General features: G+C 33.9%; 1 protein-coding gene across 1 annotated transcript; it reads left to right on the top strand.

Moving 5' to 3' along the window:
* Window positions 1-7,249: 7,249 nt before the first annotated feature.
* On the top strand, window positions 7,250-20,781 carry Uts2b (urotensin 2B). The gene is made up of 5 exons (XM_063260511.1): window positions 7,250-7,377; window positions 10,733-10,831; window positions 12,110-12,147; window positions 13,372-13,465; window positions 19,274-20,781. Exons 1-5 carry the CDS (start codon window positions 7,278-7,280, stop codon window positions 19,294-19,296), a joined length of 354 nt encoding a protein of 117 aa, XP_063116581.1. The 5' UTR covers window positions 7,250-7,277; the 3' UTR covers window positions 19,297-20,781.
* The last annotated feature ends 441 nt before the right edge of the window (window positions 20,782-21,222 follow it).

Genomic DNA, 21,222 nt, shown 5'->3' with positions numbered 1-21,222 from the left:
TTTTTTTTTTTTTCAGCTTAACATTCTGAGTGATACTTATAAATTGCCTTTGATGTGTTGCCTTCTTGGTAGTATTTGGAACCTGTAGGAAATGACAGCTTCCCTGGAGTATCTCCTAGGTGTAACTGATTTGGGGGTATTGAGTATTTTATAAGCTCCTACTCCTTCAATTTGTTGGGTATAAAAAGTTGCGACTTATTTGGTCTACTCCTACTTCTTTGACACTGTGTCACAGTATTTTCTATGTACCTTAGTCATTCTCAGTCTTGGAATACCAAGAAGAATAGCTGTGTAGAACAAATATGGCACTTTTGGTTAAAGTGGTACCATCAGAAATAACAGTAGCATCAATCATAGCCTAGAAAATGACAAAGTCAGATAAGCATACCTTTTACCATATAAACTAGATTTTTCATTACATAAACAAATCTAAAACAAGTCAGAGAATTATGTACTCTATGTAAGTTTTTAATATGTCAATCTTACTATCAGGGATTAAAATTTAAAAAGGACTATGGAAAAAATAGAGAGATGGAAGAAGAGGAAGAGATTAGAAGTAAGGCTGGAAGACAAAGGAAAATCATGTTAACTGTGAGAAACTTGTGGAGAAAAATGGAGGGAAAGAGACAGAAGAGATAAAAAGAAAAACAACAGAACAATAACTACAGAGTCTAGAAACCACATTTACACTCATAAAAAAAGAACAAACAATGAAGGAGAAAAAAACAAAAGCAAAACCACCACCTCTACAGCAAAATACAAATGGGAGAGATATAGCTTCCTTAAAATTAGTTTGTTTAGTAAGTACATATTATTTGAATTAGCATAATCAATAATCAGACGTTACTCACTTTGAACAGCATTTATAGTCACATACTTTTTACCTAGTACTATGTTAAACATTGTACATCTATTTTTTTCTCAATTAAACCTCAGGCTAGAAGACATGTAATACAAGAAAAGGGAAGAATTATTATATTTGTTTTAAAGCAACTCAGAATTCAGTGGAAAAAACACACATTGATTTATTTATTAGCAGAACACAACAGGAAAATCTATGTTAGGTTAAGATGCAAAAATTTGAAAGATGAGCCAATTAATTCTGCCCCAAAGTGATCAAGGAATTTCTTTTTTCATTGGAAAATATGACTTTAAATCTCTGGTTTTGAAAATAAAGAGTTTTCCTGGTGGAATGAATGAAGTAAAAGTATCATCTAGACCAGGCGAATAGTGTGAACAAAGGAACAATCCCTTGAAATCAAACTTTCCCCCCACTGCCGCAAGCTTGAAGCTAGCTGTCAGGGAAGGAGAAAAGTAAAAGCCTACTTTAAGGTCAGAGAAGAGCAAACAAAACTTCAGAGAAGAGTTTGTAATAGAGCAAGGAAAGTCACCAAGCACAGAGCATTCCTCTGTGAGTCAGACACCCCTCAGGGATAAAGCCTATAGATTAATTCACAATCCAAATCCAAAAGGCACACGGAAGTAGAGGCACAAAAGTTACATGGAGGCTTTTCCTTTGAAGATGTTCATATAGAGAATGAGGCTCCTTTGGGAAAGGCACTCATACTCACCAAGTGAATCTGCAGGAGGCATCCCATTTTCCTTCTGGACATCCCTCAGCTTCAGTATTCTTTTTTCTCATAGAAAGTGAGATTATTTCCTAAGCACAACAGACATCATTACAGTTTATTGTTTGATTGATACAGACATGGAGTTGTACACATATTTATTTTTATTTTTAACAAGAAACTCACTTTACATTACTCATTAATTTTAATTGTTATCAGTACATATTTTCAGTACATAATGTTTACATCCATTATGAAGAGTTGGTACATGCACATACCACATCTTAATTCTTTTAACATCTCCCCTTCCTATCCCCCACATCTCTTGGTCCCTTTTACTTTTGCAAAAGATCTATCTCCATGTTTCCTATAATATATCTTTTATTTTACACTTTAATTTATATACACTTTGCATTTCTCATATAAGACAAACCATACGATACTGAAGCTACCATATCTGATTTACTTTATTTGACATGATGGCTTCAAGGTGCGTCCATTTTCCTACAAACAATTCAAAAATACCCATTTTTATAGAACAGTAGTACTCAGTTATATGTTAACACCTCATTTTCTTTGTCCGCTCATCTAATGAACCCTGCTTCTAAGATTTAGTTATTATGAATTATGCTGGTATAAACATGAGTATGTGTGTATTAATGTAGTATGGTGTCTTTAACTTTTTCAAGATTTCTAGCAGGGAAATAACTAGGTTGAGTGGAATTTGGTGTCTAGAATTTATCTATATTGATTTCCATAGTGGTTGTGTTACTTTCTCACCTACAATGAATAAATATTTTGCCCACAGCTTTGCCAATATTTACTGCTGATTCACTGATCATAGTCATTCTTTGTAGAGGAAGATGGAATCTTGTTGCTTTAATTTGCATTTCTCTCATGACCAGTGATGCTGAATATTTTTTAATATATTTTTTGCCACTTATATTTCTTCTTCTGAGAAGTATGTATTCATTTAAGTTGCTAATTTATTGATGAGGTCTTTTGTTTTTTGGGAGTGTCTATTTTTTTTTTTTCCCGGTACCAGGCATCGAACTTAAGACCGCCTTCTTGCAAGGCAGGTGCTTATGCTGCTGAGCTAAATCCCCAGCCTCAGTGTCTAATCCTTATACATTCTAGATATTAGTTCTGTTCAAAACTGTATCTCGCCAGAGTTTTTTCTCATTCTGTAGGTTATCATTTTACTTTCCTAAGTTGTTCCTTTTGTGATGAAGATTTCTAATTTGATATAAACTCATTTGTTGAAATTTTTTTCACTTTTCTTTATTTTAAAGAGAAAAAAACAATAAAATGATGCAAAAATCTCAAAACAAGATAACAGGAGAGTAACAGCGATTATTACATTGCGTGTTGTTATCTTCAAAGTACTTGTTTATATTACAAGACAGGCATGAAAAATTGGTCAAAAAATAGGCATAAACCTTTCTTTTCAATGAACTAATAGAAATCAGTAGTATAATGTGTTTTTTCCTTTCCATTTTTGATTCTTGATGATATTTCTGGTGTAGTTGGGGTATGCATATATTTTTAGTTTACACTTTTTTGAGTCATTAAAGTCATGCTTTGCTTCCTTCCCCAGTAAGTCTATGCCAGCTGTTTCCTCCACCTAAGCAAAAAACAAACACAAATGCTAGCCTTTTCTTCTCTTGTCTTTTTTCCTCCACACACTGTGACTCTGAATTTGAATGTCTCAGCCCTGCTGGTTTTGGAGACATTTCTCCTCTCCTTACTGGGAATAACTCTATTTGGTGTTTTCAGTCAGCAGGAAACTTCTTCCCTCTAGCAAGAGAAGTTTGAGTGAATTAAACTAATGAGAACCTGTGAAACAGAACCATTAATAGACTCATTCTTTTTCTCTATTAATTGGCTTAATCATTAACTATTTCTGAGACTCTTTTATGGGCCAGGAATTCTGGTTGGTGGACATCGGCACAGTTATGAACGGGGTCAAAACGCATCGTGGAATATTGAATCCTATAGTGCAATGGAAAGAGACACTGTGCAAAACACATATGGACAAATGATTTAGAATCGAGACATGAGCTATTTGGGAAATGTACACAATATAGAGAGAGGCTATGACAAGATGACCCAGTTAGTCTAGTGAAATCAAAAGAGGTTTTACTGAGGAGGTAACAACTTTAATTTGAAAAGAAATCAGTAGAAATAGAATAAAAGAAATAGGTACAAAAGAGAAAAGGAGACCAAGAAATCAAAACTATAAATTCTATATTTAAAACCATAACTTCTGGGATCCAGCCAGTTTCCCAAGGTGATCTCTATCAGCATTTCCTTGGTAAGATTTAGGCTCCTTTTCTTCTAGACATATCTTACTCCAAATTTTTCAGAAATATTGTAAATCCATGGGTTGGCTTAATTGAGAAAAAGAAAAACAAGAAGCTGACTTAAAATAAAGGACCAGGTTAAGAGAAGTTAAGAATGCTTAGATTTCCTACTTAAAAAATTGGGCTCACACCTATGATATGGGTCCTAACCCTTCACTCACCCCTTTTCTTGAGGGCTCACACTCAATTTCTTGAGTTTGTATATATTTTTGGCTAATAAAAATCTTTGCTCTCTTACTGATTAGTCCTGAAATTCTCTTTCCACGATAAGTCAGCAAACCAGCAAAACTATTCTATGGATAGAGAGGGTTAGGCTCCTTATCTCAGCTTTGGAAACTTCCTAGGACTCTATCAACTGACAAACTGAAGCTTACAATCAAGTGTATGTGTGTGAGTGTGTGTGTGTGTGTGTGTGTGTGTGTGTGTGTGTGTGCACGCACGTATGTGTGCCTCCATCCAGGTACAAAGTACTTGCTGTAGAAAGTAGCTAGATACTTTAAAGAACTGAGAAAATGCCACTGTGGTTGAATTATGGTAAGACAAATGAGGGTCTGGATATGAATAAGATTGGAGAGCCAAGATTTTCTAAACCACCTTATGATTTTTAATTTTTATTTTAAGAGTAATGAAAATTCATTGAAGGGTATTAAACAGGAGCATTACACATACATGTTTACATTTTTCAAAGATTATTTTAATAATTTTTGAGGTATAGATTGAGAGGCACCAACAGAGTGTACAAAGAGACTTATTAATGAGGGTGTTTCACTCATTCATATGTAAATGATTACCATTCCAGTCTAGAGTACTGTTTAGGATAAATAGAATTAAAGATTCAAGAAATATTTAGAAGATTTAATTGAAAATCTTGTAATTTATTAGACAAGGAGGGGTAAAAAAGGAAGCTGTTAAATGAGCTATTATGTAAAGCACTGCACCATTTTCTAAGACAGTAAACACTGAAAGAGAAGTGAAACATTAGGATAAAGACCAGTTATGGTAAGGCGTTGGACATGATTGAGAAGCTTTTAAGAAATCCAGTAGGAATATGTCTTTTCATGGAGGAAGTGGTGGAAGAAACCGAAAAACAGGGAGTTAGTTCTCCCCAGCAGAAAGATGAGGTCGACTATCGAGTCTGTACAAAGACAAAAACTGAAGACAGGATTTTGCCATAGCAACTTTTTGGAAAAGCTGTTTCAGTGGAATTGTGAAAGAAGGTGAAAGAAAGATGGAAACAGGCTAAAGAGTACACATGTAGGAATGGGCAATCATTTCAGGAAATTTTGTCTTGGTGGCCTGGAAAGACTTGGCAAAGAATGTGACCTTGTAAATTTGTTTTCTAAGATGAGAGAAAAACTGTTTTGTTTGAATGATAATTGAGAAAATCAAGACACACAGAGAGAGAGACAGAGACAGAAAGAGAGAGGAATTAAAAATACAACTATAAAACAATAATTGAGAATATAAAGCTCCCGAGAAAATTAGAGGAACCCCATATATAACAGATCCTGATCCTGGAAAACGAGTCCTTTTCAACTTCTACAATTGTGGTAAATGAAGAAAGGCAAGAATAAGGACATTTATCCTATCCGAAAGCCAAAGAGTTTAACCTGTATATGGATCCCAATCCTTTTCTATTTAGAATTTCTTCCTCTGTTGTCAACTCTTAAAAGTCTGTTTTTCTGCTGCTCTTGGGTTTAAATAATCTTTCATTTTCTATGGATATTGATAATTTAATTTTGTTTTTTCTAATGCAAAGATACCTAACCCCCAGTCCATAGACCTGTATTAGAGTGTCATAGGGGCCTGAATCCTATTGTGATCTGTGCATGCGAGAGATGCATACACATTTGAACTATCTCCAAACCATCATCTCCGCTCACCCTTTGCTTCTTTTCAGGTCTGTGGAAAAATTGTCTTCCATGACAATGCCAAAAAGTTTGGGCAATCACTGTTCCTATAGCTCAAAGATTTCTGAATCCAGATTTTGTTCTCTTCCTATTCCTAAGGACTTAATATTTCAGATGAATCCTTGCCCAGTAGTTTCTTTTTAGTTATGATTCTATTTTTTTTTCTATCCTGTGCTGTAAACATTGAACTTGAAGTTTCCAGCCTAGATCAGAATCTATGATCCCTATTTGCTTCTGATTAAGCTTCTAATTAAATGAATTAAACATTCAAATTTCAGTTTGTCTGTGCCTGATAATTCCTGAAATATAAAGAATAATGAAAGTAAGGTATATTTAGGCATTAGGAATTGATGGTGAATCTGTAAAAGCAAAACAAATTTAAATATCAAACTGAATAGTTTAGACTTTATTCAGGAAAATGTTAAAGCAGAACATCAATTTAGTTTGTTTATTGCCTCTGCTCAATATCATCCTGCACTGCAGTGTGTGCACTTGGAACTCAATCAGTTTTAGAGCTGATGCATTTTAAGTCCCTCAGGATAAGTAAGAACAAAGATCAGAGGTCACTATAACATCTCTGGAGTCATAAACCTGGTTTTGGAAATATACTGAAAGACTTTGAATTAAAAAGAGAACCATCACAATTAAAGCAAGTATGAAAGAGAATAATTGATGAGGTGTTTGCCAGATTTGAATTAATTAAATGGAGCTTTAATTTATAAAAGTGCTGGTTGCCGCAAAATGGAACCATTATTCTCCAATGCAGTGAGACAAAATGTTATTCCATTATAATTCATTTCACAGGTCCATTTTCTCAAATTTAATCTATTTGCAGGGGTAAAGTTACAATGATCAAAATGCAATACATATGTGTGCTAATTCCTTAAAAATGTAAGTAACATAAACAATTCCTATAATTTTTAAAAAGAATAAAATAATGTCTGCATTGCTATCAGGAAAACCATTCCTTCATTCTAAAAAAGTCAAAGAAATTGTTCCCACTTTTACTTGGCTTCTGTGTTCTTGTCTTTAGTATTAATAGCATTTGAGGTAAATTAGTCCTGGAGTAAAAAAAAAAAAATCACACAATAAATAATAAAAATCTAAATAACAGGATTCCAAGTCTGTGCTTTCTGTTTGAGCATCTGTTTGGGTACCTGGCCATGCATAGAGGTGTCTGCTTTTAGCAAATGGGCCCATGTGAAATGTATTGATTGGCTTCTTCCTGCCATTGACTGTGTAATTACCTGTCACTTCTCCAAGTTGTGAATCATGTTGACAGAATGCATTACATTTTATGATTTTTTTCTTTATATAGATTTGTAATTGAAGCGTGCTTGCCTTTAAAAGGGAACTCTGCTGTGTTGTACAGACATTTGAAATATCTGTCTTGACCTAGATAGTGAGTTTATCTGTTAGCATAGAAGAATTTTAACATGAAGGTCCTTTCAACTTCTCTTTGTTTCGGACTTCTACCTTTGTTATCTGTAGCAATCCTTCTGGAATGTGTGCGTGGACGACCATATCTTGCCGAAGGTACGTGCACATGACTATCAGACAGGTGTGTAAATATTCCTTATTTTCTGTGTGCATCACTTTGATTTTTTTCTGTCACTAACGAAATAAGGTTTTAAGACAATAACTTAATGACCTGACCTCCTTAAAATATTTGTTGTTCTGAATTCAATATATGATGACTTTCTTGTCAAATAAATTGTACCAAATCAATTTTATCTAAAATTGTACTAAGTCAATTTCAGATACACTTTAATTTTTCTAATTACAGGGCATTTGTTTTTTATTTGCACTGTGCAACCAATTATCAGGAATGCTTAAATAGTAATACACATAAATATAATCAGTACACATTGCAACGTTTTGTCTTAGAGAAAGAAGTAGGTTTGTTTTGCCTTAGTAAATTACTAGTAAATTATCCCAGAAAGAGAGCATCTAAGAGCAAAATATATTGAGATAAAAAATGTGTGCAGAGATTTGAAAATATTAATACATGGGGAAATCTCCACATTGTCTTGTAGGAAGGCAATACATTTTAAATTGACTGTATTTACCATCAGATTTCTGTCAGATTTATGGTACTTAACTGAAGTAAATAAATTTATAAATTCTAAAAGAATCTATAAGATGATAAAATTGATGAAAATAAAGTTTTGCTCTTACCATTTTTGATCTTCTAATACATTTCAAATATATTTCATAATAGAAGAAGCACTTAATCTGAGAATTAGTAGAGCTGGGTTTAACACTGTTTTCTTAGGTAAAACAAATTTAGCCTCATTGAAACTTTTATATATTTCTTTGTGTGTTAAAAGCAATGGCTTGCAATAACATTCTTAAAGTTACGTTCGTTCCAGTTTGAAATTCTCTTTCATCTAATTGACCTTGTCAGGAAACATACCATTTTATGCTTTTCTTACATCTAGGGAACAAATTAGAATGCAAAAAGAATCAAGTTTAATTAGAGCAGTGCTTCCAACAGTGGAAATAGAATTTTTGAAACTTTATTATTTATTCATAGATGTTTTCACATTGAAAGGCAAATAGTGTCAGAAACATAAATATAAGCTCAGGAATCAAAGATCCAGATTCAGCCCTAGTATTCATATTTTATCTTGGTCTGTCAAAATCATTGAATTTGGTAGGCTTTTGTACTCTTTCTATACAGTGGTGAGATTTCTAATGTTTAACACAGTGTACAAATGAGGAAAAATATGGTTATGTGCTGACATAAATTAGTATATGTCAGTGGTAACTCTACTTCTGATTTCATGAGTATATGAAATATAAATAATCTACCTCTACAGCATTTTCTAGATTAAAGTTAATATTTCTGGCTTCAGAATTCCACGCAGTGATTTGCTTGTATCACTAGCAATACAGTGGAAATATTTGTCTCTGGAGATCCCCTTTGATGTCAGTTTTATCATATGTAAATAAAAGAAGAAATTATTATTAAGACTATTTCTGATCTAAATTCTCCAACATGAGAATGGTTTTCTCTAACTATGTACATATTTCAAAGCAACCACATATTCAACTTTATTTTAAAAGCATTTATCTGCTAACCCAGACTGTGTAGTTAGGGTGCCAGTCTTCTCTCTATTCAAGAAAGAATACCCAACACCAGTGACACAGTCCTGCTGATTTTTATGTGGCAGGGGTCTTTAGAAGTGTACCTCAACCAGAAGCCTAAACTGGAAAATTCCTCACCAAAAAAAAGTGGGTGGAAAGGAGTATCACAATGAAGAGGACTATGGATAATTTATTTTTTGTTATATTATCATTTGGAAAGTGGCTGACTTTGTCTCTGTTCACATAAATGCTACATATATCAAATGCTACATATATTGAAAAGACAGGGAACAACTAAGTGCCTAAGATCCAGTGTTTTGTGGGTTTGCTGAAGTGTTCACTGTGGTGTCTGAGTGGATTTGCCAACCTTTTGCCAAAGGTACATTCACATGTAGACATTTTATGTTTAAGCTGACAAGAATTCTGAGGACAAATATTTATACACCATAATCACTGTACAAGTCATCCAGTTATAGTCACTGGAAGCAAATAATATATTTTGTGTGTGTATGAAAAGCATTCCTCTTACATATTGCAGAAAAGTAGACTGTAAATTAAACAGATGAAAGCTTGCAATCTTTCTGTATATTTCCAATTAACTTCTGAGCCTCCATAAATCCTCAATTGAAAGCAACAAATCACTCTTACCAAAATATCATAATTTTCTTTGTGAAACAAATTGTCATTACCTTCTGACTCTTAATGTTGCTTTTTTCCCTCAATTAAAATATTTTAGGGGCTGGGGATGTAGCTCAGTGGCACACGTGCCCGCCTGAAAAGCACAATTTTAATTTCTATTCCCTGTACCAAAGAAAATAAAATTTAAAGATTATAATTTAATATTTTGATGATTCAATGAAGTTATATTATTAAATAATCATGTTTTTCTCTTAAACTAAACTCTTGAGTTTTTTTTAATATAATTCATGTGAAATAAAAACGTTCTAGAACTATTTCAGATTATTAAAATGGCAAAAAAAAAAAAAACCCACAGGTCATTTCTCTGTCCATGAAATAAAGAAAACTGAAGAACTGAACAACAATAAACTAACGTTTGCCCATGTAGAAAACATTGATGCTTTCATCTCTTCCAAATTATTTTCCTTTTTTTCAATTAGTGATTTAATTTAGTTCATCAACTGACTTTTTGTAGACAAAGATAAGGCAAATAATTTAAAGGAAACATTCTAGTCAGGTTTTGGGTCATTCCTGTAGCTAAAACCACCATACTTTCCCTTGAAAACATCAATTTATTAATCCACCTTTGCCCACTGTTGATATAAAGAAAGATTAAGGGCGAAAATGATCTCCTAAAGTTATGTAACAAACATTTTATTTTTTAGGCTACTTTTCAAAGGTGGTGACATTATACTAATAATTATTTCAATGGCATTATTAAAAGAAATCTTATTATACATTCATATTTCATAGCTTGAGTCAGGTTTTGCAGTTTCTGTTCCAGAATAAAGACATAGTGCTGAGAGAGAGAGTAAAACCACAAAAACAAATTGTATTTTTTTTAGTTGAAAACCAGTGTTTGACTTTTATTTCTCATTTCAAAAACACAAACTATAAAGGGAAAGTAGCATTCACCTGTACTTCCACTGCCGGAAGATCACAAGTGAAATTTCCACAAATAGTCACAGTCTCTCTTTCTTTGTTTTCAACTTTGTGCTGATTTCTAAAATGCTCATCTGGATCTGATACCTGTTTACCCTCTTTCACCCATGAATGTAACCCATTTAAACTGAGACACTTTCAACTGCTCACGATTGAAAATCCTGGTATGTGATCACCACAGGAGATGAATGGTTTCCAGACAAAGAAGAGATGAATCACGAGGAATTGTTGCTGGCTCTACTGAACAAAATTTTTGATTTCCAAAGGCCTTCCAAGAAGGGTGAGTTAAGAATAAAGTCAATTTTTTCTATTAAAAAAATAACAAGATTTAGACTATCTTTGGACTTGCTTTCTAAATGTTAATTTACATTAAATTAAATAGCATCAATTCCCTTGTATGCTACATTCAAGGCTTAAAGTTTGCTTTATATTTATAACTGAAACCCCTGGAGACATAAAAAATATGGGAAACTTATTTTGTTTGATTTGAAGGTCCTGATGGGACTGATCACCATCCAGTTAAAAAGAGTTACATTTATTCATGTTTTCATCTCATTGATAAAACTACACTGACACAGTATTTTCTCTTTTTAAATATTTCAAGGTTATTACATTGATAGACTTCCACTAGAAATTTCATAAAAGGTTCTGTGGTATTGAGTCTCCTGGCTTTTTTCAATGAAATTCTTCCAATTTGGGAAATGGCTGCTGTGGACTGAACTAGAAATTAAAGCTCCATCAAGTGAGATTGTTCTCATATGAAATACAGGGGAATCTGCTTGACAAATATGCATCAGACTTGTTCCGGGAAATTCAATATTTTGAGAGAAACTTAGCAAGCCTGACCTATGATAAAATGTGACAGTGTGAAAATGTGGTACCTTTCAAACAATATTTGAAGTATGTAAAGAAATATTTATATATACAAGCAAAATGTTAGTTTAAAAGAAAACTTTAAGATTGTGGAGATGTAGCTCAGTGGTATAGTGTTGCCTGTTATGTTGGGCTCCAGGTTTCATCCCTGGCACTAATAAATAAATAAATAATCTAGAAATACATGCATTTAAAATACTTTAAAATTAGAAGTAAGATATTTTCATTGAAGAAATAAATGAAACTATGAAAAGAAGAACTCATATCCAAATTTTTAAACTTGGAAACTTCACTTTAGCACTAACGTTTTGGAAAACTTTCCTTCTTATCCAATTATACATAAGATTTGTGTTGTGCCTTATTTCACTTCATATTGCTCCATAATCATTTGCTTGTATCATGAAAAACATGGTAGTTGATTTGTAAGTAACAGTCCATATCAGAACTATAGTCTATTTTTAAAAACATTATTGTTAGAAATAATCGTTTTCACGTGATATGGGTGAATTCATTTCAATATTATGGGCATTGAAAAGCATAATAAAGATTTTACATTAAAAATGTATGAATGGCCTCACATTGCATGAAAAATTTTCCTTTCAGATAAGATCCTGAATGAGTGTTCTGAAGTGAATTAAATATTACTTGCCATGTATGATTTTCATATGATAAATATTTCTTGCAGTTGTAGAAGTGGATCACAAATTAGAAGAATTTAACGAGGTAAGGTGTGAAATATTAAAATATTCAATTTTTATAAGAATTATATAGCAATTTTATTTTTACATTTTTTAAAGATTTGTTTGCTTTTGTGATGGACCTTCAACTCAGGGCCTCATGCTTGTCAGGTCGGCACTTTGCTTCTAAGCTATATCTCCGGCATGGTGGGTTTTTTTGTTTGTTTTTTCTAAATTATTAAGACTGTAATTTGAAACTTTTATTCCTGCTAGAGTAATTCACTAGGAATAAAAGCAGTTATACTAAAATAATACACAGAAAACAAAATGATGGCTGATGTGATCACGGAATAAAATGTACAGAAATCTGTATTGTAGTTGGCTCCCTAATTACCTAGGAGATCTTGGGCTGTGCAATAATTCTCTAGAAAGCTCATTCATAAAATGCGAAACTATTGATTGACGTTTTCTGAAGTTAGTATTTTTTTAAACAGCAGTAATATTTTCTCCCAAAACAAATATCACGCAGTTTCTGCAAACCAAATAGATGACTGAAGTTTCTCCTCCACTTTGAGCAGCTATATTTGAGGGGCTGCAGCTCTTTTTTGGCTAGGGAGTTCCCTTCAACCCCATCTTTTCTAGTCCTTCGTATGCTATGAAGAACATTTGAAAGTCACCATGATGCATCTACACTACTGCAAATACAATTGGGTGCTAGTCTATTATTCTTTAAATTGCATGGCCAATTCTTTTCAAGGCAAAAAAGATGTGGAGACATGCAAAGGTCCAGACTTAATGCATCTGTAATAAATTAGATCTTTGGGGTTTATGCACTGAGAGAACTAGTTAAAACTCAAAGTGGGTTGAATTCTGGGTGGAAACCTTTGGTCTCTAAAGTACTTGGCCATTCCTGCTCAAAAGGATTTCAAGAAATCCAAGCATTCACATATCTTGTTAGAGCTGCTTGAAAAGAACTTTTCATTAGAGGTGGCATAAAATCAAGTCGCTATTCAGGCTTCCTGTCACTTTACACCTCGAGGTGACTTGCTTTGCCAAAATCTGTTTCTTTCTGATCTCTGGTTGAGTCATGTATCTTTTCCAGCCAAGGTGTGCATGCAAACTTCTTGTTTGTTATTTATTCCTTTTTCTTTACTTTCTTTTATTCCTTTCTTTTATATTTCTCTCTTTTGGTTTTACTTTTCCTATATTCTTCTACAGAAAATAGCATGGTTAATATGAAAGATTAATTATCATTTTTAATCTTGAACAGATAGAAAAGCTAAAAAGACAACTCACAAATACAAAGCAGGCTGAGATATCCTATGCCATAAATGGTCTGTCTCTTCCCCATCCTAATAAACGAGGTAAGCTTTCATTTCAAGTTTCCAAAACTGACTTTGAAAAGATTCATTTTGCAGTTATTTCTGACCAGGAAGAGATTAGGTTGATTTTTTAGTCCAATGGTAATCATCAAGATCAAGGCTCACATTTAAAAATACAGATTCTAATGACATTGTTGCTATAGGCCTTTATGTGATGTTTGTCATGGTTGTCGTGTTCAGTTAAAAAAAATCACACTTTCCAAGCTTAAACAGTTTCTTATTGCTAGAACTTTGGCTTAAGTACTGATACCAATGGGATCAAAAGTGGAAGCAATCAAGCTTTTAAATCAATTCTGGCTTTCAGGATCTGTTCCTTGAGGGAAATCCTCACTGCTGTAAAACTAGTTATGAACTCAAAGTTTAATTCAAATTTTAATTCAAAACTCAATTTCAGGAAGACAATCCTTTTGCAGTTCTTAAACTTGGTTCAAGAAAACTTGGTTTGTTGACTTGGTTCTTACTTGTGAAAACATTTTATGTACCACATTTTTTTTTTATTTCTCAGGGATGTGAGATTCTTAAGTTGTATTTGTTTTTGCTTGTCACCCATCTCAGATTTCTCTTGAATTTTTGTAAAAACATAATTTTATAATAGTCAAGAGGAGGAAAGGTAAACTAATATTAAGAATTTAGCGTTTTCCAAACATTTCCTATTTTAATATCTCAGCATACAGTGGTTATGCTCAGAAAGTCTAGATCAAGATTGTCTTGACACTGACATTTTCTGATCATATGACCTTTAGTCAATTATTTACTTCCTTATGCCTTTTTTATTATCCCAAAATGCATGCAATTAAAGTAATTTTAATGGGATTGATAGTTTAATTTAAAACATTCCCTGCTATATTGTATCATCTAAGCTTAACTCCTTAAAATGACTTGGTGATTATTTATTCACTGTTATAGTTATGCTGTGACTATTTTCTAGATGGCAAATCTACATTTTAGAGAGATTACATTATATCATCCAAAGACTTAGCTAATGAGTCTAAAGGAGAAAGCTGTATAAAAGGAAGTAGGAGGTAGCAGGGAAGTAATTTTGAGCTTGATGAAAGATTTTAGTGGTTCATGTCCTTGGGAAACCACTGAAAGTTATACACAAATCAGTGATCATATAAAATAAATTTTAACAGAATCACTCGATTCTTTATGTAGAATACATTGCAAAAGATGGAAGCAGAGACTTTTAATGAGACTGTTTTAATGGTCTAGAAGATAAATGATGTTAGCTTATTGTAATAAGTTGAACAGGTTCTGATTCTGAGTATATTTTGAACAAAGTATCAATAAAATTTTCTGGAGAACCACATATATAGTTTAAAGGAAGTATCAAAAAACAACTCCACATTATGATTTGTTACTACTGATTTTAACCCAAATCTCAGAAGCTTAATGCAAAAAATCCAGTGGATGTAAACAGTAACTCTCTTAGTTACTTTTCTAGTTACTGGGACAAAATAACCAAAGCCCCAAATTAAGAGAGGAAGGGTTTATTTAGCTCACAGCTTTTATTTATTTATTTATTTATTTATTTTTGGTCTTTTTCCTTTTTATCGGTACCAGGGATCAAACTCACGACTGCCTGCTTACAAGGCAGACGCTTATGCCGCTGAGCTAAATCCCCAGCCCCACGCACAGATTTTAAGAGGTTTCAGTCTATAATTAATTGGCTCCGAGGCAGGGTGACTTGGCAGAGAATAATTCATGGTACCTATAAGACAGCAAAAGCAACCAGGGAGAGATAAGCCTCTTTTTGTCCCTTACATTGCATCCAATCTACTGGGATTAAGGTGGTGTCAATCCAATCAGTAGACTGACCCAGCAATCACTCACCCTTAACGCAGCACTGCACTCTGAATCAATCACACACTCTAGATTCAGCCACCTCTGAAAAAGCCCTATTGTAAGGGCACAATTATGGAAGAGTAAACTTACAGATATTGTATAGCAAAGCAAAAGATCAATTACTGACCGGTAACTATGATGCTGCTGCCTGTCACATAGTTAGCCTGCTAAATTGAGTCAGTCTTGACTGTATAGAGCTGCTCTGCTTTGTTAATGTGCTGGGTCAGTTTGACTCCATCCAGTTTGTGCTTTTCCTTGGTTAGAAGAATAGACATTGTTTCCAACGTGCTTTAAGGACTTCATGTTTGGGACAGACTGGCCCAGTCAAGGACACCTTTAAAGTTACTTGTTCCACTCACACCACCTTCCCTTGTCCCTAGGATGATCCTATATCATGGTAAACAATTCCTTTCAAGTATATCTATTTAGAACTAGCTTGTCTGATAATGTGTTACTTAATTCATGTAACCAGTCATGTGACAACCTGCCACCAGCCTTGTACTTCCAAATTGCAAATTGCATTTAAACTGAACTCTAAACTGACTCATCACTGGTGGTTTGGAACTGATTCCCATCAGCCTGCAGGCAGTTGGTCAATAAAAGTTGCTTTCTAGACTCCTCAGACAAAGTCTTCCATTCAGTTTGATAATGATTTCTCTGCAACATTATGACTGCATGAGACCTTGGGGAAATATCTAGACACAAACTGTAGCAGTAACTTTCTGTTTTGTAGCTATACTACCTAGAATGTTACTGTGTCTTCATTGCTTCCATGATTGCCAAGGCAGAGGAGAAGCCCAGATGACACTTTCCAGCTCCTAACTGCTTCAGTGAAGAAGTGATACACTTTGCTTCTACTAAAGTTCATTGTACAGAATTACTCAGTTGGGGGTCCAGTAATGTATTTGGCAAGATCAGGAATAAATATAAGGAAATTCTTGTATCATTTTGGGAGCACTACCTCTATCACAATCAATCCTTTGTTCTCCTAAAAACAGAGACCACCCTCATTCCATTCCAATTAAATATAATTTTAAATCCCTTTCACTGACAGCTGACACACAAAGAACAGGGTTTTTCCAAGATAGTTTTAACAGTCTTCATCAGATATAATTTGGCTACTCTTACAGATGATTTAGCTAAAAAGTCAAGCTATTCAGCCCACACAAATCCAACAGCTGGTAAAGGAACAGGGAAAAAGACAAAGTCAACTCCATTCACAATGGAGAACAGGAAACAAAACCAGGAATGGCAGCCTCTGTCAGTTCTGAAACCTTGCTGGGAAAAATACTGTGAATGCCTCCTTACACTGGGATTGGAGAAGATTTCTTGAATCAGACCGGAGAGTTTCTAGGATGATTTCTTTGCTGTTTTATTCTTTCTGAGGACTTGCTTTTCTGTCATTATCCTTGAACATATGTCCTACTTGGAAAAATATCCTTTCTTGTGAACTGAAAAAAATTTTTAGGTCTCTGAAACTTTGCAAATTTGGCAGTACAATTTTTAAATTTGTTTTAAAGTACTTATGGCCTTTTTTTTTTAATTCTAGGGTTCATGATTTCTTTGGTAGTAACAATTTTCAAAAATTTAGAAAGAATATCAGTTATTTTATGCACAAATATTTTCTTAAAAATCTTTTAATTATTTTGCATTCTAACCCTTTACTTAACAGCCATTACACTGAAGATATTTGTAACAGTCCCTAACGGGCAATGATTAGTCTGATTTTTTTCCCCTGAACTTTTTAATCCAAGTGGTATATCCTGAGCCTTTCTCTCTAAAAGTCATTTTAAAATTTAATTTCAGTGTTCAGGATCTGGAAATAGTTAACTCTTTTCAACATTTTGAGACATTTTGGAATTCTCTTTAGTCCTTTTTTTAGTTGTCTAAAAAAAGATACAAGTTCCTTCCTGGTCTTAGAAACTCTTGTTATTTTTGCTCAGTGTATCCAAAACAAAGCTATCTTCCAACATTTTCTTTTAGAAGTTCAAGAGACACACTACCTAAATTTTAAAGTGTTTCTTTCATATGCCAATTTTACTACATTTATTGCTATTCCATAATATGGCTCTTAAATTTTTCTAACTTATGATATTAGTTTCCCTGGTTTGCATTAATGAGTTGATAAGACTGTGTCAGAGTTAAATACCTCTTAGAGTAGAACCCAGTGTCAAATGCTACAGTGTTGTAAGTAAATTGAGATGTGCTTGGAAAATTGTTTTAGAGAAAATAACCATATAATTTCAGTGGTACAACATCCTATACATTTTATTTTGTGTTTACGCAGAGCTTTATGTATATTGGTCATTTTTATTCAGCTTTCTGCCTGCACTATAAAGAACACATGGTGTCTAATGTCACCACAGCAGCAGAAGAGGTAAATATTCTCTGACTGGTGGAGCTAGGTGCAGGAGCCATATCTAATGTGAGGAGGTTGGGGCTGTATGATAAATGTAGAGAGGCACATGTGATAGGGCTTCTTATACTGTGCACATTTTGGACTTACTATGCCATGTACTACATCACAGTACTGCTTGGTAGCTATTTGCATAGACAATATTAATTGGGAACTTAGGAAAACAATCCAGATCTGAGATAGAAATTTGATGTTTACCAGCATATCCACATTTAACATTGTTGTGAGTCCATCGAACAGTAACTCCAGGTATAGAGAAAATATATCCAAAGACTGGCTTTCAGGCCATTCTAGTTAGAGGCTGGGTAGATGAAAGATTAGCAGCAAAATGACTGAGGAAGAAGAGCCACCAAGGAAGGAGGCAACCAAGGACATAATATACAGAAGTTAAGTAAAAGAACTGCTTCCTGGAAGGAGCTTTGGACTTAGGCAACATCCAGTAAGATGACAGCTGAGATATTCAAATTGAATTCATCAATAAAATATCATTTGTTGGTGATGGTGGCACATGTTTGTAGTCCTGATTATTCAATCCCAGCTGTCTGAGAGGTTGAGGCAGCAGAGTTATGAGTTTAAGGCCAGTAACCGGTTAAAAAGACCTGGAGAACCAGGTCAGGACTATGGTACTTTTCCTGCATGTGTGAGCTTCTTGATTCATTCTTTAGTACCAGGAAGAAGAAAATAAGAGGGTCAGTTATTGCTTTGACAAGAATTGTTGATGAATATTTGGTTAAAGAGATCATGACTAAAGAATTGGAACCACTGATAGTAGACAACCTCTTTTTGTTCTAAAGGGTAGAAAGAAATTGGGACAAGAGTTAGAATGATTTAAGTGCTACAACAGTTTTTTTGTTTTTTTTTTTTTGGTAAGGAAAAACTGAAACATGTCCCTACATGTTATAATTAAATATATATTTATGGTGATGGTCACAGAATCTAGCCTGCATTTTGTGTGAAGTCAGTGCTGTTGGCATAAATAGGCATGCCCACCATAAACAACAATTAAGATGAGATGAGCCCAGAAATCCACTTTAAGGTATGAGAAATTTACATTTACTGTGAAATGCTATAATTTTCTTTAGTCATTTAATATATGGTGTAGTTGATAAATGCCTACAACCAACATAGCTGTCTAATATCTAGCATCATGCTATAGAGAGGAATGCAAGAGCAAATTAGACAGACATCAAGAGACACCAGCATACTGGCTGGAATTTCACTTTACGTAAATGATAAATGATATATGGGCACTGGGAAGTTGGCTCTTCTGGCAGTCTCATTTATAGCAGTTTCTTTCAACTGGGTCCAAAACATTCTCCAGACTACATTTCATTGCATACTTAATTGAGTTGCTCATGTGGAACAAGTCTTGGCTAAATGTAGGTTTATATTTTTCAGCCAGACAGAGACATTCAAAGGACAGAAAGGACAGTGATGGTAACTTTCCAAAGCATACTATATAAAGAAGATCATATTAGTGGGCCAAGGTCTTCAGTTCCACGTCTCAAAATAAACTTCTGCTTTCACAGGGTTTGAATGTGGTTTTCCTTAAGAGAATCTGTGGCTCTGGCAGAAAAGAGAAGTAGAAGCTGAGTGCTCTCATAATACTTTGTCTTGACAGTCATCGGCACATGGATTCCGGTTTGAAAAGTGCATCTAATGGGCAGGGAAGCTAGATGCGCAGACAGACTTGTAACATTTATTTTAACCACTGGCTGAACTATTTTATGAGGTTTTTGAAAACTCTTCTTCATTGTGCACCCTTCTAACCTATGGTGAATCAAAGCCTAATCTCCAATGGTCTTAGTTTTGTAAGCCATTAAGGGAGAAGGAGATTAAAGGCCATTTATAATGTTATATGAATTTATAGTAAGGCAATTGGTTGGGAATGGCCTGAAGAAGATTTATAATGATTTATTTATGCATCTGGAGATTGGAAAGGCACTAAATTTGGTTTATCTGTGGCATCATGTCACAATCAGAGTATGCAGACTTAATGTGATAAAGAATGGATCTAATTAAATATTTGGTGGTTTGTAAAATGAACTTTTACTTCCTCTTTTCTCAATAAATAGAAGCACATTTAGCCCCTACTTTACTTGTGTGACTTCCTCTTTGTGTAGCATAGAGTCTCACAGGCCAACCTGCTGTGGTGTCGACTGTGTGTTACAGGTGTTGTAACACTGCTGTCTAATAGAACCTCTGAGGCGGTACCATTTTCTAATAGTTCATCATAGTAGTCACGGGCTAGAAGTCATTAGTAATCATATGCGATATGGCCATTATGATGGAGAAGCTGACTGTTTTTATTTATTTAATTTTCATGATTCATGTAAAAGTAGTAGCTACTATATTGAATGCACATTTTTATAAAAGTCTCTTTAGTAGACTATTTCATTCAAATACAAGGTTTCATAAAATAGTTTTCTAATAAAGAATTTCTTTTGTTTGCTTTTTTAGCTTGCTTTTGGAAATACTGTGTCTAAAGCCTATTCTCTGGATTCAGAAAGATAAAAACACTATTAAGATATACTGATATATAATCTACTACTTACAAAGTATAACTCTATTAAGCATAAAGAAATTGTGGCATTTATTTTGCATACTATTTTCTTCTCTTTGCTAACTTGTTATAAATTGCATCATGAAATTCTTAAAAGAGAAATTCTTATGTTGTGAATAATGACAAATCAATTGTACTGTTGAAGACATGTCAGTATCAAAATGAATTTTGAGCTGAAGTTCAGAATGCTGTTATCTATTGTATGCTTTCCATAAATTCATTTCCCGTATACAGTTTTGTATTTTGATGACTATGCTGGTAAGCTATCAGTTAAAATATTTTAAGAGGTATCTCAGAAACCTACAATAAATTCTGTTGTCTCAATTTGTGTGGAAAATATGCATTTTTTTATTCCTCCTTTTAGTGATTGTGCTGGCCATCTACTCTGTTCTGTCAAGTTGGACAGCTGTCATTTAGGTAAATACAACAAAATGAATATATTACTAACAGGAAAAAATATATTGTTTATAAGACTCTGTGACAAAGTAGAATTCGGTGGCTTGGAAATAAGAGAGTGAAACACAAAACAATCTGTCTTTAGGTTTCTCAGTTCTCATGGCTGCCTTCTCCATGACATCTGAAACCTTTCAGATTTTCAGCATGTCTGCAAGAGGCTAGATGCTATGTGTAAAACACAAAAAACTCATTGGCTTTCTCTCTTTCAGCTTTTGAAAAGCTTCTTTAAACCACTCAGGGCTGGGAGTCTAACCTTAATTCTGTCTGCCACTCATGTTGACACAGAAAAATTATCAACATAAGTTTACAATTAAGCAATGATAGTGACTGGCAAGAAGTATGTCATGACTGAATAGATGAACAAACACACATTTTTAAACTTCATGCTATGAGGAAGAAATGCATGTTTATATATATAGTGTTAAATGTGTACTGCTTTAAAGATAAACCTTGTCATAA

The sequence above is a fragment of the Cavia porcellus genome, unplaced genomic scaffold, assembly GCF_034190915.1.
Source record: "Cavia porcellus strain 051 isolate PalLab524CR breed Dunkin Hartley unplaced genomic scaffold, mCavPor4.1 scaffold_14, whole genome shotgun sequence".
Lineage (NCBI taxonomy): Eukaryota > Metazoa > Chordata > Mammalia > Rodentia > Caviidae > Cavia > Cavia porcellus.
This window is presented reverse-complemented; position numbering and strand designations above follow the sequence as displayed.

Bases quoted from the DNA above. Each gene is read 5' to 3' on its own strand.
- Uts2b (XM_063260511.1), top strand. From the start codon at position 7,278: ATGAAGGTCCTTTCAACTTCTCTTTGTTTCGGACTTCTACCTTTGTTA. The intron at 7,378-10,732 runs GTACGTGCACAT...TGATCACCACAG, and splicing joins ACGACCATATCTTGCCGAAG to GAGATGAATGGTTTCCAGAC. The intron at 13,466-19,273 runs GTAAGCTTTCAT...CTGCTTTCACAG, and splicing joins TCCCCATCCTAATAAACGAG to GGTTTGAATGTGGTTTTCCT.